Raw genomic sequence first — 13,952 nt, forward strand, 5'->3', positions numbered from 1 at the left:
TGCAAATGTGACTTAACACAAAACAGCAGTTAACTGGTAGCAGCTTGGGCACTGCAGTGTTTTAAGTGAAGCCATTTCTTTGTACTTTGCCATTTTTAACATTCCTCTGCACCATCAAATGAACTACAATGGTTAATGTTAAAACCAGTGGTGCATTTCATTTATGACTTCATATTTTATTTTTTTGCATTTAACAGTTTGAAGAAATGTAGTTGTTTTATCAGAAATGTGGTTATTGATTGACTGCTGGAACTTCCCACCCTTGACTTTGGTATTCTCTGATTGGTTAGAAGGGTGAGGCTCGATCAATACGCTGTAAAAGGAATGACCTCTGCACCGCAGCCATGCTGTTCAGTCATTCTGGGTGACATTAGCTTTCCTAGCACCTTTCCACATTGAGATATGTTTTAGATCATATTTTTATAAACATACTGTAGCTAGCTATACCTTCAAATTAAGCTACTTCCTGAGATAATGAATCTCAAAGCTGGTTGAGCTAAACCATAACAGGAATGTATACAACCTGCAATAAAAAAAAGCATCAATATGAACAAAAGTATAAATTGGAGCTGTGAATCATGGATTACATCAAACTGATCTGGTAGGCTGTTATTGATGTAAGTTGAAAAATGCTGATGTCCTTCTTAGATGAGCAGCTAGCCTCAAGCTACCATCTTCATAAAAAATTGATTCTCCCTAATTTAAGGATACATTTTTGGGTTTATGGAAAGTAATCTAAACTTTAACAGCACTACACAGCTCTTCATCAGAACGTATTAATGCCATCTAACCTTCACATGACAATGATGGAAATAATTGGATTTAAATTAAATCCAGGGTTGTGATTATCCAAAAATACTAGAATGCATACAGAAAGTGGAGGAGGTTTTTGTGAAGGGCCCTAACAGCAGGCAACTGCCATCAAATTACAAACATTAAGGCATCTATAATTTTCCCCCTCCTGGTCATTTTTCATTTTCTAATCCGTCTTTTTGTCTTTTCCTTCTTCGTCATCTGTGTACTCTGTGGGGTCCTCTCCTGGTTTAAGAAGCTTGCCAACGTAGTCATACTTAACTGTAATGACAGCAAAAAAAAAAAAAAGAAGAAATGAGCAAATCTACTGAAGAACAATGCATTCTCAGTCAAAGGTTCAATGCCACAGAAATTGGCTACATTCAGCAGAAACAGCCAAGGTCTTTTCATTGTGTTATCCAGCCCTCTGAAATGTATTCATGTAACCTGACGTGACATGACGTGACATCACAGATCATGGAGAGTGATGTGACGTGACGCTTGATAAAACACAAGTATGATTTTACTACATAACATTACTGCTAGCAGTACCTCATTACTGCAGTAGTGATGTCCTACCACAGTGGTCATAAAGTCAGCATTTACTACAGCTATCTACTCACAGGTGAACTGAGTCTCCCACTCAGAGAGGCTCTCTTGCTGCATGCTGTTCAGGTCCGACAGGTCATCGTGTTCGTCTTTCAGGGCGTCCTTCTCCAGGCAGAATGTAGCCAGGCCTCTGGATGCATCTCTGCCTGCAAACACTCCGTATGGCCCCTCTGGAGGACGGAAAAACACACACACAGAGCAAACGGTGAGATGAATGGACAACAGCAGCAACAATAATAGAAGGTACACAAGGGCTAACTAAAAACTGATCATTGTAAAAAATGTAAGAGTGACTATTTTGGGTATGTAATTCAAAATTCCTTATATTATTGACTGAATATCATTTCTTCCCTTCTGTTTTATTACTAGCCAGTTCTTCTACAAAATAAGGTAAACTTGTTCAAAACGTTTACTTTTTCTTTGTAATACAATTCTTTATTTTTAAATATTTACCATACCAATATCCCCCCCATCCGTAAAATAATGTCACAGGATGCAGCAGCCATGAGTGCTATCAAAGTGTCCTTGAACAAGGCATCTAACCCACTGCCTGTGGACATTTTGAATGAGCTAAACTCCTGAAATGAATCCAGCCAAAGGAGGATTTCACTGCACGGAAAAAAAACTTTATATGGCACTGGGCTCTGTGGATGTTGGTCAGAGGTTACACACAACATAGGTCAAATCTGAGATAAGATAAAAAAAACTGGGAGCTCTAACTCTGTGCCTCTTTCCAGGAGACAGAAATGAAGCGTGACAGGAGAAGTAGACACAGTGGAGAAGACGTAACAATGCTGTCTGGTGCTGAGACAACCAAAACAACAATTTACAGCTTTAATCTGATCACTTTTAAGTGCCATTTTTAAAGAAATTCAAAACAGATTTTGATAACACTGCAACAGTGAAGTATTTTGATAGTTCATATCTGCACCCTGGCTGAGTTTTTCTCCATAGCAACAAGTATCGAGGCATATGGGTATTGTGGTATTTGGACCCACCCTTATGCCAAAAAGATCTCAGAAATTAAATTGAAAATTAGAAATTAAATTAAGGTCTCAAAAATCAAACAGGGTTGAGAAACTCCATGAGAGTCCTGTTTTGTGACTTGCTTTAGCGGACTTTTATTTTTATTTTATTTTATTTTTTAGTAAGTAGTGAGTGATTTTTGGATATAATCACAGACTTCAAGAAGAAGCGTTTATGTATCTACTTATCCATTGCACTTTTCAAACATGTTGGCGACGGTAGTGTAGTGTATCTAACTAACTCCACTGCTTCATAGACGATCTCCGGTCTCAAGGCTACAGCAGCTTCTCTGTTGTGAAACGCGAGCCTCGCTAGCAAACTACAGGAGGTGTGGCTCCAACTTGGAAAAGCCAACTCAAAAATACAGCAAGCAACGATTTAACATATATTTGGTAATGTTGTAAGTTAATTGCTACCAGACAATACAATTTTACACTAAACCAGACACTGAAAGTTTAGCAGCCGTTGCCCACGTTACGTTGGTAATACAGGAAAGGTGACTAAAAATGTCGTAACACCCTAATTAATATAAACAGGTCCGGTAGCGTTACCTGGGCCGTAAAACTTCTTTCCCCTGGTCACGTCGAAGACTTTTCCGTTGACAGCCATGAGGATCCTCGGATTCTGCACTCCATCGTAGGGCTTCAACTCTGCCATGGTAAAATCCCTCTTCTTCAGTTTGGGCAGCGGTTTTTCCACCTCATCGAGCTCTGGCGCTTTGTCCCCCCGGAAGATCTTATACAGGAGGAACAAGCAGAGGCTGAGCAGGGTCAAGTTCAGCGGGGAGGTGAAGATCTCCTGAAAAATTCCGCCAGAAGTTACCTCGCTTCCCTCGGACTCAGCCATGTTGACGACGGTCTCTCTCTCTCTTTCCCTCTTCGTGCGTGTGTTGGGTGGAACCGGTAGATGTCACGAATCCTGAACCAATCACAGCTGCAGCCTCACTGGAAGGGGTGAACGATTTCGACCAATCAGATTCTGATAACTTCTTCCCATGCGAACGGACGTTTGTTTTGGAGTTGCACCTTTAACGTTAAATGAATAACTATAAAGCTGTACACTAAAGAAGAAGTATATAATGAAATCCCTTTGTCAGTGGCTTGACGTCATGTATTCACTACATTTATATACAAGTCACTGCAGTTAAGGCTGTGAGTGGTGGTTGATCTTCACGAGATTTCCAGCCAGGGGCGATAATAGGATCAGACTTCTAGGGTGCTCAGACCCCAAGGTGAATGTGGCATTTATACAGGGCTTCATGCTCTCCCCCAGGGGTCTTGCTGCTGACTAAACCCTGCTCTCTCCCCTTGTCTCCATTACTCTCTTTCTTTGTGCTGTCAAACAAATAGCAATCTTAACACCCAATTACAGAATCTATAACTTAATAATCAGTATGAATTAATCCATATTGATTTATAACATTGTTCAAATTGAATATTTGGTTGCTATGAGCAATGTGCTCAGGTAGTGTCATTTTGACCTCACTTTCTCACCTGAACCTGGTTATATTCTTAAAAAAAAAGTATCCATCTATGAAAGAACAGATTTCCAGCTATTAAGGGTTTGTCCAATAACTGGATTTACTGTCCATAAATGTGTCAATAAATTCTCTGTGTAACTGCATAGTCAATGTAATTCCATCATAAAAAGTACATGCAGCTGCTCTTATGTCTATTGCAAACATACAACTGAGTCTTCTTTCATTTGTTAATGAAGAAGAAGAATTGCAGTGCTTTATAATGCTACACCCTATTGCTATTTCATCTCCTCTTATACTAAAATAATAAAGTGCATCTCAGTTACAGTTGCACCTGGCAAGAGTGCAGCTAAATCAGCGAATTGCTTATCAATTTAATGATTTTCAACATTGACTCGGTTGCCAGTTTATTAGGAACACCAGGGTACAGTGCAGACCAATGCAGAAGCAGCTGCGTGATATGCTGTCGTCATTAAGCTGGAAGTGCGGTTTTTGTTGAGGCTGTTTCATATGTCAGAGAATGGACCACAACAGGATCTGCACCATGCAGCAGCTGTTCATAAAATCATAGTAGTTGCTAATTTACCCACATATTGTGTTTTTGTGCTTGCATACACTCGACCGGTGTGTGGTGCTGTGATGCCAAATGCTAAATGATGCTGTTTACCACCACATTGAACTGCATGTGTTTGTGTTTTTATATGCAGAGAAATGACTGTTACCAGTTCCTCAGTAGTAAATAGTTAAGTTTCTCAGATTTCTGTTATAAAAACATTTTATATGTTTGACTGTTATTAACTGACTTTCTGACATTTTATTCACAACACAGTCAATCTAATGTTAAAGAAAATTTGGGTCAGCTATAAGAAGAAGACGTTTGCTAAAAAAAAAAAAACTTTCAGGAAATGGGGTAAACTAAAGCAGCTATGGTCTTAAAAGTAGAGTCTCTACAGTAGCAGGATTTGAGGATTAAGCATGTGAAGGTCATTATAGTCGATACGATACTGTTTTGTACTAAATTAGTGATTATATTATTGCCCGCTGTGAGCTACAGCCTGCTAATCCAGCCCATGTTTCCGTTCCTCAACATCCGGTAGTTGTTTCATGCAATTCGGGCACTTCCTTCTTCGAGAAACCACACCTGACGCCTCTTTAGTTCCCACCCAAACAAACAAAGCTCAGCTGGAAATTAACCCTTTCAGAAACGACTCTTCCTCCAGCAAGTCGATTCCCGTGAGTGAAGTTAGCTGGATTTTTCTTTCTTTGACAACCGAGCTCCTGTAAACCACAAAAGATGAGGGCTGTTTACGGTCTGGGTCTGTAGCATCATCTGACCGACGCCTTCGTGGTGGTTTCGGTCATTGCGCAACAGTGACCGCAGCGTTAACGCAGCTAGCTGCTCCGTGCACAGACAGCAGCCGGCTTGGCGAGGCTGGGGAGACATGACAAGCGATTTGTCCGTAGCCGTCTTAACTTTAAAACAGGTTTAGTAGGCGACAGCCCCGGTTTGGCTCCAGCTCGGAGAAGATCGGATGTTTTGAAGGCAAACCGATTTGTTGAATCAAGCTAACCACCAGGTGGGTCTTCAGTGTTTCTGTGTGGAGCTGAAGTTAGCCTGTTAGGTTAGCTCACTACCCCTGATCTCCAGGGACGGAGGGCTGGTGTTTTTGGTTTTTGTTTTGGCCATGCCACGTTTGTCCTGAAGTAACTGATGGATTAGTTGATCTGCAGCATGATCTCTGCACCTGAAACTGTTTAGGAGCGACATGGTTAAAGTCTGAAGGGAGATAATTACATTTAGTGGAAATCGAAAGTGATGGATATTTTTGTCACTGTTTAATTACACTGTATAGACTAAAAGATTAATTGGTAAATTTAGAAACAGACTTGTCATATAAAAATGAGCAGTTCTGTTTTACAACATATGAGTTTTTATAATATAATAATTCTAAAAAAAAAGTCATTATTTCCATCTTTTATTTTCTTAATAAATTGTGTTTATGGTTTTGTTATTACTGTCTCTTAGCTGTTTTGTCCTCCCTTTTCATAACAGAGCCCACTGAGTAGTCCACCACCCCACACTCCTGTTTGCTGTGCTGTGGTTTCATCCCAAACTCTGTTATTATGAGTGCGATGCGTGTGGATGCCAAAGTGGTGATGCTGGGAAAGGAGAGTGTTGGGAAGACCAGTCTGGTGGAGAGATATGTTCATCATCGCTTCTTGGTCGGCCCGTACCAGAACGTGAGTGTCAGCTGCTCTGCTGTAATTTCCACAACGACCCAATGCTGCCTGGATGAAAGGCATCCTTTTTATATTTAGCCCCTTGGGACAAATCTGTAATCATCAACCAAAAAAAACGACGTGATGTTTCAATAAATTTGCTTCTCCTTTTTTTTTGGCAACTCTGTAAACTAACAGATGATTCATAGACAACTGCACCGAAAATATTTATTAAAAACAAACTGCAGGATTTGAGCAGAAGCTCTGTGTTACTGTGGGACAACATGGTGAGCACATAACGCTTACAATATGGACTCATTTCAGCACAGAAGTATAAATCTAATCCTGCTGTTTTTCTAAGCTCCCATTAGTGCCCATTTAGATTGTGGTCTAAAAGTTCAGACTGAGAGTACCCACAGTCTTCAGGGACTTAACTTTTCCATCCATGAGAGTCTAATGATGCACATGTTCTCTCTTCCCGACAGACCATTGGTGCTGCTTTTGTTGCCAAACCAATCCAGGTGGGAGAGAAAGTGATTACACTGGGAATATGGGTAAGTATGAATCATTTTAATGAATTGATGGCAGTATGTTAAATGTTTTTTTGGGTGGGGGGTGGGAGGGCAGGACAGCACTTTCTCCCTATGTGTGGTTATACTCTGAACTTACAATATATAGAAATGATCCCAAATCTGTTTTAAAGTTTACAGAAGTGAACTGAAGAGGTTGCATTCCCATGAATTACTCATGTCAGTGTACAATATCATGTGAATAACAGTGCAACTATTGTAAATACTAATACTCTCCGATCATTTGTATAAACTGAGAACTCCAGTAATCCTGCTGACATGACACAGTTGACCATATCCGGAGGAACTGTGGTTTGGACCAAGAAAAAAATTAATTATTAATTAATTATTGGTAGTTCTCTTTCATAATGATTTACTTGCAGTGGTGAGTCTCTTATGTGTGTTCCTGTGCCTTTAACCTTTACTTTAATTACACATGGGGAAAAGAGAAATGTGTCAGGAAAAAAAGCAGTTCAGAATTTTCTAAATCACTGTTTTGGGTGATTAGGTTGAGTGGAAATTGGTTTTCTCACTGGGGATTACACATTATTTAAATCCTGCATGGGGCTTGTAGGAATGTTGATTGTGTCCCACTGTACTGTGACATCAGATCTGAGATTACAAGGGCAAATGTGACTACATTTGTGTGTTGAGTACAAATACACAATACAACATTGGAGCTGTTAAACTGGAAGCAGTGGAGAGACTTTCTCCTCTGTCTACATTTAGATGGATCTCAATCTTTCTTACATCTGTCCCACTCTTCCCTTCTTTCTCACTCAGGACACAGCTGGATCAGAACGCTATGAAGCCATGAGCAGAATCTACTACAGAGGAGCCCGTGCAGCCATAGTCTGCTATGGTAAATTTACACTGTTGTATTGTGACTGAATACAAAGTGAAGCAAGTTGATGAACAGCTCAGTTTTCTGCCCCTTATCAGTAAAGCACACGGAGCAAAGCAGTCTCCACTAGAAACCTGTCTCTCCACTGCTATCACAGCTCCCTATCGCGTTCAATGAAAGATGTAAGCGCAATCACTTTGGCTGTTTGTGCACAGCAGAGGTCTCCTATTCAGAAATGAGACAAAGCAAACCTTCCCATAATCGGTCTCTATCACAAAGTCAATGAACGAAAGTAAACACAGTTACTATGGGGAATATAATTAAAGCATAATGCAGCCTGATCACACATGATGCTGTGTAAAGCTCCAGGCCAATTTACCGCTTATACAACCTTGTTTTTTTAAATGAAATCTACATTAATTCACAGACTTCATTTATGCTGATTAAAAATGTTTTTCTGAAAATTTGTACAAAGACAGCTCAGAATGAATCTAATAATCCAGAAATAATATCTATAAAAATTGTGATGATTGTGCTCATGGGTGTCTATAGCTTTTTAAGATTAAGACTTGCCATTGTGCACGTTTTCTGCATTTTTTTCATTGTTCCACATTGGGGAATTTTGTCTCTTAGACAACAGCTGATGGTATTTCCCACTGAATTACTCACACTGCTGACTTGTTTTATTCAACATCTCCTTTTGAGTCTGCTCACCATTTTTTCTTTAAGTTTGCCTTCTTTCGGTAGATTTTTATTTCATGGTTGTTTTTGGCAATTTGAACTTTTAGATCTGACTGACAACAGCAGCTTCCAGCGAGCTCGGTTCTGGGTAAAAGAGCTGCAGAACTATGAGGAGGTAAAAGAACCTTTTTAAAGTGCCATATAAAATTTGGAGTTTATATGAAAAATTAATAGCTCCAGGACAGCTTGCTAGCATTATTATAATATAGTTCATGAAACTATAGAAAAAACATGCAGGAGCAGTGAAGGTGTGTAATAATTAGTGTGTTGTGTTGTCCACAGCCACAGCTGTCATGTACATATTGACAGGGGGTTGGGATCTGACATTTGGGTGCTGATTAGATATCTAGGTTTGATAGCAATACCAAAATAAAACTTTTGTTTTAAATATCTGCTAAAAGAGTAACAAAATTCTAAATCTGATAAGGCATTTGGTATTGATGTTCAATGGTCAGAATTGCACACATTCGTACTTGAATGTCAGCTACTTGAAATTCAAAAATTAAATATAAAAAGTCAAAGTTGGTTATTGGACTTGTGTACTGTCCCTAGTAAAGTTTTTTTTTTTTTTTTTCCCCATCTGCACTGTGTAATTCAGCACTGTAAGATCTACCTGTGTGGCACTAAAAATGACTTGATAGAAGGAGACCGGAGCTTGCGCCAAATTGACTACTATGATGCTCAGGACTTTGCTGAAGGTAACTGAAGTTTCACCATTACAAACCTGCTTTCTTTACTGATCATTTTACTGGTTCTGCTGCCTATTATACAGTATTTACATATGGAACTGTGGATATGCATAAAAAATTACCTGTTACCAAATCAGCAAATCAGTTTAGAGTTTTTTGTTTTTTTTCCCATCAATTTCTTCCTGACAAGCGAGAGTAAAGATTTGTTTAATCTGAGCTGCTGTTGTAACACCGTCCTCAGAAGCATCACAATTTGTGGTGTGCATGAGTTGGAAGATGGTCACATACACTTTCCCTGTGGCCTTTTGGTGTGGGACAGTTGGTTTTCTGCCTTATGCTACACGACCATCTGTGACAGTGTCTGATGAAGGCGGCATATCTGCAGTTGAAAATGTCAGCTAAAACTTGCTCTCTAAGCTGAGTGCATGTGTGCATGGGACACACTTTGTAGAGACCAGTTTAGGGTTTAAGGGTTCATTGTGTAAAATTTAGAGTGATGTATTAGCAGAAATGGAATATAGTATTCATAAATATGTTGTCATTACTGTGTAAATACCAATCGTGGCATTTTATTAATCTTAGAATGAGCCTTTTAAATCTACATAGTGAGCGGGTCTCCTTTCATGGAGGAGGCCATGTTGCACCGCCATGTTTCTACAGTAGCCCAGAATGGACAAAACAAACACTGGCTCTAGACAGGGAATCGCAGTTTGTTGTGAAAGTGAGACCCACCGTACCCTCCCTTGCACCTGGAAATGCGTCTGTTTAGAAGGTTGCATTCTACAATCTCACTACTAGAAGCCGCTAAATCTTTTGCATTTTATGCATTGCACCTTTGTGCTTTACAATATTCAGACAAAGGGATTTACAGCAGAAATTTAGTTAATCCTTTATACTGAAAGAAAGAGAACAATGTAATAGAGACTTCTGAAATTGGGAAATAATTAAATTGCAATACATAACGACATAAATGAAATGAATAACTCACTGTCCCTTATCATCCTGTAATAATTAGGAAATGGTACTTAAGACAAAACTTTTGTCTTATTTTAGTTTGTTCTTTGGTCTGACTAACATTTTACCTTTCACAGAGATTGGTGCACAACATTTTGAGACCTCCAGTAAAACAGGAAATAATGTGGGTGAGTCACAATTTCAGTCTACATTTAACGTGGGTTGTTGGCTCTGATCACAGCTGTATTTATTCATGGTCTGTCATTTGAGGAAGTGAATTTCGCTCAGAATTGTAATATTGAAAAAACTTAGTAGATAAGAGTTAGTTTTTTAAGGTAATACGATTTGCAAAAAGTAATTCTCTACACTTATGGACATATGTCTCAGTGGAGTTATACATATACACGAAAGTATGAAAATGAATTAAAATAGATTCTTGTGAAGATTTCAACAACAGGAAGCCAGTACTAAAGTTGGTCTTTGTAGAATTTTTGTAACCATTGAATTATTGTGAAAAGGAAAGTGCAAAATAATGTTGAGACATAGGTCAAAATTGAGACACAAAAGACCTTGACCATAGAGCTGAAGTAGAAGAAAGGAAAATGTAAGATTTCTCAAGTGTTTTTCCACAAAGCCCACGATGTACTGTCATTAGTAGATAGAAACAATTTGAAGAAAGCAAAGGTAATAAATGTCCTATTCTGAGGAGAGAAAATGAACTTCAGTGCCAATTATTTTGTAGATTAATCAATTATTAATAAATCAGCAATCAGTCCAAAGCTAGAAATATTTAGTGTACTGGCAACAAGGACAAGCATCAGAGTTCAACCAGCTTAATGGAGGCATGTTTTTGAGGCTTTATTTTCAAACAGACTGCTTGTTGGACACCAGTTATTGTGTCCAGCCTGGATTTATTGTAAATCAGGTGTTTGGAATCTGAATAAACAAACTGTTGGAAACTAACATGCATCATTTCTTCTCTACTCACCAGATGAGTTGTTCCAGAAAGTTGCTGAGGATTACAACAACACTGCCTTGCAGTACATGACAGGTGAGTGTTTTATACACATACACCCTGTTTGTTTGCATCAGTGATCTTTGTCGTCTAAAAGGGGATTTAGAGTTGTGTGTTAATGGTTTAGGGTGTAGATTAGGAGGATGCTGCTTCACATTTCTAATGCCACTGCACATCATTGCCAGTGAGGACAACATGAAGCTCGTAAATAAAAACTTCATTCATTTGCCAATTTTCACTAAAGGCCAGAGTAGGCTTAAAACCAAGTTCCTATAGCATTTTGTCTACACTGAAAGGCAGAGTGAAGAGCCTTTAGTCATAGATAGAAGTGAAATACAGTCCTTCCTCAGATCAGAAATATTAGGGGTGTGTGTTTCAGATAATGTTTCAACAAACTGGCAGCCACATCATTTGAACCAAAGCCATGTCCGCTGCAACCCTGCTCGCTGCAGCCATCAATTACTATCGCTATATAAATAAAGAGTGGTACTAAACTGGACCCATGGGGAACACCACATATAAGAGGGGACAGATGTGGAGGAAGCCCCATTCAAATGCAATAGAAACATTTCTGACCACGTAATCAGAGCAGACTTAGGTCAGAGCAGGACTATGAAGTATTATTGCAGCTATTCTGGGAACTATGTTTTTGGAGGTTAATGAGAAGATCTGCCTTCCTTCAAACCAGATTTAAAATCTCTTCCTCTGTTTCAGCAGAGGAAACAGGTGTCGACTTGGGCCAGAAGAAAGACTCGTACTTCTACTCTTGTTGCCATAACAACTGATTCTCAGTCGCAGGAAGGAAAAGAGAAAATGGGCACCTTCCTTCAGCTGGAGTCAAACCTGGATATGCTGATGTGTGTCAGATAACTCTGCGCTGGTTCTGGTATCCCAAATCACAGAAAATGAAATGACACACTACTGTTTAAACCTTGTTAGATATGTTTATTTCTTTTGTGCCATAAACAACTGAGGGCTGGAAGACTTTACTGAAGTGGGTCTGCTACTGCTGCAACTGTTACTGGGTGGATGGGATTTAAAAACTAACAGTCACGCCTCACCCAGTTATGCCCTGTATTTTACTCTTATATCAGTTGGTGACTTTTCTGTAGTGCTGGGCTGGACCATAATATTGAAGTAAAGAAGATCTGCTCTGGTTAAAAGACGACCTTTGGTGATGAGGAAGTTGAATCTGTGCTGACAGTAATGCGAAACCCCACTGATCCCGGACTGGCTGAGAAAAGTTGATCGGTACTACTTACTGTGCTCCGGGATGGCGAATGGTTTGTTTACAGCAGTTCAGTTTCGTTTACCTCCAGCCACAATGAACCTTGTTTTGGAAACCCGCCTGTTAGGCCGGAACATCTTCAACGAAGCCTACACAAATGGAGTGAAGCCAAGGATATGCGTTAATGTTGGAAAACAAAATGTTCTCAGCCTTATTCAGTTTTGTTAACTCATGAAACATTTGCAGGTCTGATAGAACACATGAATGGATATAAATGCTCTTTTTAGGGGCCTTTATATCACATAGAAATTGCAAGACCATGCGTGTGTGTTTCCAAATATCAGCTTTCTAGAGTTTTGGCTCTTTAGTGTTTACAATGACATTACCACAACTTTTGCCATGTGACAGCTATGGATGTATTAAGATAGCTGATAAGTTGCTGCCACACCGCCTTGCTGCTTGATTGCCCCAATGGCCATTTATAGTACTGGAATGAAAAAATTCTTGGCTGTCTCAAAAGCATTTTGCCTCTTGACCTCCAGTATAAACAAAATCTCTATCAACTGTTGACAAGATGCCTCCATCTGCAACCAAGGTCAATTCGAACAAGATCAAATTCCTGGTTTAAATTATTTTTAAACTTTGTGAAACAGAAAATCAGTTTTTATTTTACTAATTTCATCCCAAATTTCACGGGGCCATTGAGAGAAACACTAACGGTCAATGTGTAGTGGGCCACACATTGTGGAAGCAGCCCTGGGAGCTCGAAGACATTTTTGTCCCATGAGCAATTTTCACTGAATCTAACAGGCTGCCTATTTATTATATAGTGCACAACATTTACAGTCTGCTGTTTTGTGTAAATCTATGCACTACAGTGTCCTCCACATTGGGTTGAAAAAGTAACCTCTTACAATCCCACAATGCAATGCTTTGTGCTCACTACAGAGTAAAGTGCTGAGTGTATCATATAGGGAGTGGTGAATGAGGGAGTAATTTTTAAACAGCCTTTATTATACAACCATGCTGAGAGCAAGTACAATAAATATTTATTTTGCTGCATAAGCTTCTGTCAAAAGGAATAAAAGCTAAATTAAAGGTGGTGGTTACAGGATCTAAGCTGACTGAAAGACATTTTGAAGGAAAGTTGCTTTTCTACATTTAAAACTCTAAATTTTCTATTTTGTAATTTTAAATGCATAGTGCACAAAAAGAAATACAACTGTCAAGGTATCTTTCAGTCATCTTTCTTCAAAGATGAGCTCAGAAAAGTTTTAGGAAATCTCCACATCTACAGAAATGGCAATGGTCAAAGTTCCTCTCTGCTGTGAAAAAATCTGCAATTTCACAAACAGGAAAAAAAAAAACCTTGTGGTTGAATGTTGAAATATGGCACAAACTGTCTTCTCTCAGAACAATATTTACAGCTGTATTTAAGACTAATGTCACTAATTTATTGCCTTTTTAAGTTGTGCTGCCAGACGGACGTATGGGGACACAATCTCCTTTTTCCCCATGCTGCTGCTTTGATGTGTTGGTGTTATATGTGCTAATGCACTGTTTTTATTGAGGCTGTTGAAGAGAAACTGGTGTAAAATAAAAATGTGTTCTTTGAAATTAAAATCTTACTGAAAAAAAATGTTTCAGACTTAAGTCTGACCCACAATGTGTAATACGAGCCAAATTTTAGCATTAATGAATACATACCTTTTGAGGCATAGTAAAAACTTGGTATTCAGTTCAGTTCCATAGTTTCAGCAGCTTTCCACTTGCAGATCTCATGGAGCT

The 13,952-nt window shown here is 39.1% G+C and overlaps 2 protein-coding genes across 6 annotated transcripts; one reads left to right on the forward strand and one right to left on the reverse strand.

Annotated features, from left to right (window-relative positions):
* Positions 1–109: 109 nt before the first annotated feature.
* On the reverse strand, positions 110–3,318 carry pgrmc1 (progesterone receptor membrane component 1). 2 transcript variants are annotated; one of them, XM_026329196.1, is made up of 4 exons: positions 3,250–3,314; positions 2,979–3,162; positions 1,416–1,571; positions 110–1,074 (listed from the first exon to the last, which is right to left on the reverse strand). In XM_026329196.1, exons 1-4 carry the CDS (start codon positions 3,271–3,273, stop codon positions 980–982), a joined length of 459 nt encoding a protein of 152 aa, XP_026184981.1. In that variant the 5' UTR covers positions 3,274–3,314; the 3' UTR covers positions 110–979. The 2 variants fall into 2 exon arrangements, with proteins under 2 accessions (XP_026184981.1, XP_026184980.1); XM_026329195.1 differs by having other exon boundaries at positions 2,979–3,318.
* A 1,734-nt stretch (positions 3,319–5,052) lies between these two features.
* rab24 (RAB24, member RAS oncogene family) lies at positions 5,053–13,803 on the forward strand. Of its 4 annotated transcripts, none has more exons than XM_026328916.2 (9): positions 5,053–5,481; positions 5,958–6,145; positions 6,610–6,678; positions 7,477–7,555; positions 8,326–8,393; positions 8,877–8,976; positions 10,059–10,105; positions 10,913–10,972; positions 11,651–13,803. In XM_026328916.2, the coding sequence occupies exons 2-8, from the start codon at positions 6,029–6,031 to the stop codon at positions 10,967–10,969; spliced, it is 537 nt and encodes a 178-aa protein (XP_026184701.1). In that variant the 5' UTR covers positions 5,053–5,481; positions 5,958–6,028; the 3' UTR covers positions 10,970–10,972; positions 11,651–13,803. The 4 variants fall into 4 exon arrangements, with proteins under 4 accessions (XP_026184701.1, XP_026184702.1, XP_026184699.1 ...); XM_026328917.2 differs by having other exon boundaries at positions 11,654–13,803; XM_026328914.2 differs by having other exon boundaries at positions 5,055–5,481; positions 10,059–10,109.
* The last annotated feature ends 149 nt before the right edge of the window (positions 13,804–13,952 follow it).

This window comes from Mastacembelus armatus, chromosome 14 (genome assembly GCF_900324485.2).
Source record: "Mastacembelus armatus chromosome 14, fMasArm1.2, whole genome shotgun sequence".
Lineage (NCBI taxonomy): Eukaryota > Metazoa > Chordata > Actinopteri > Synbranchiformes > Mastacembelidae > Mastacembelus > Mastacembelus armatus.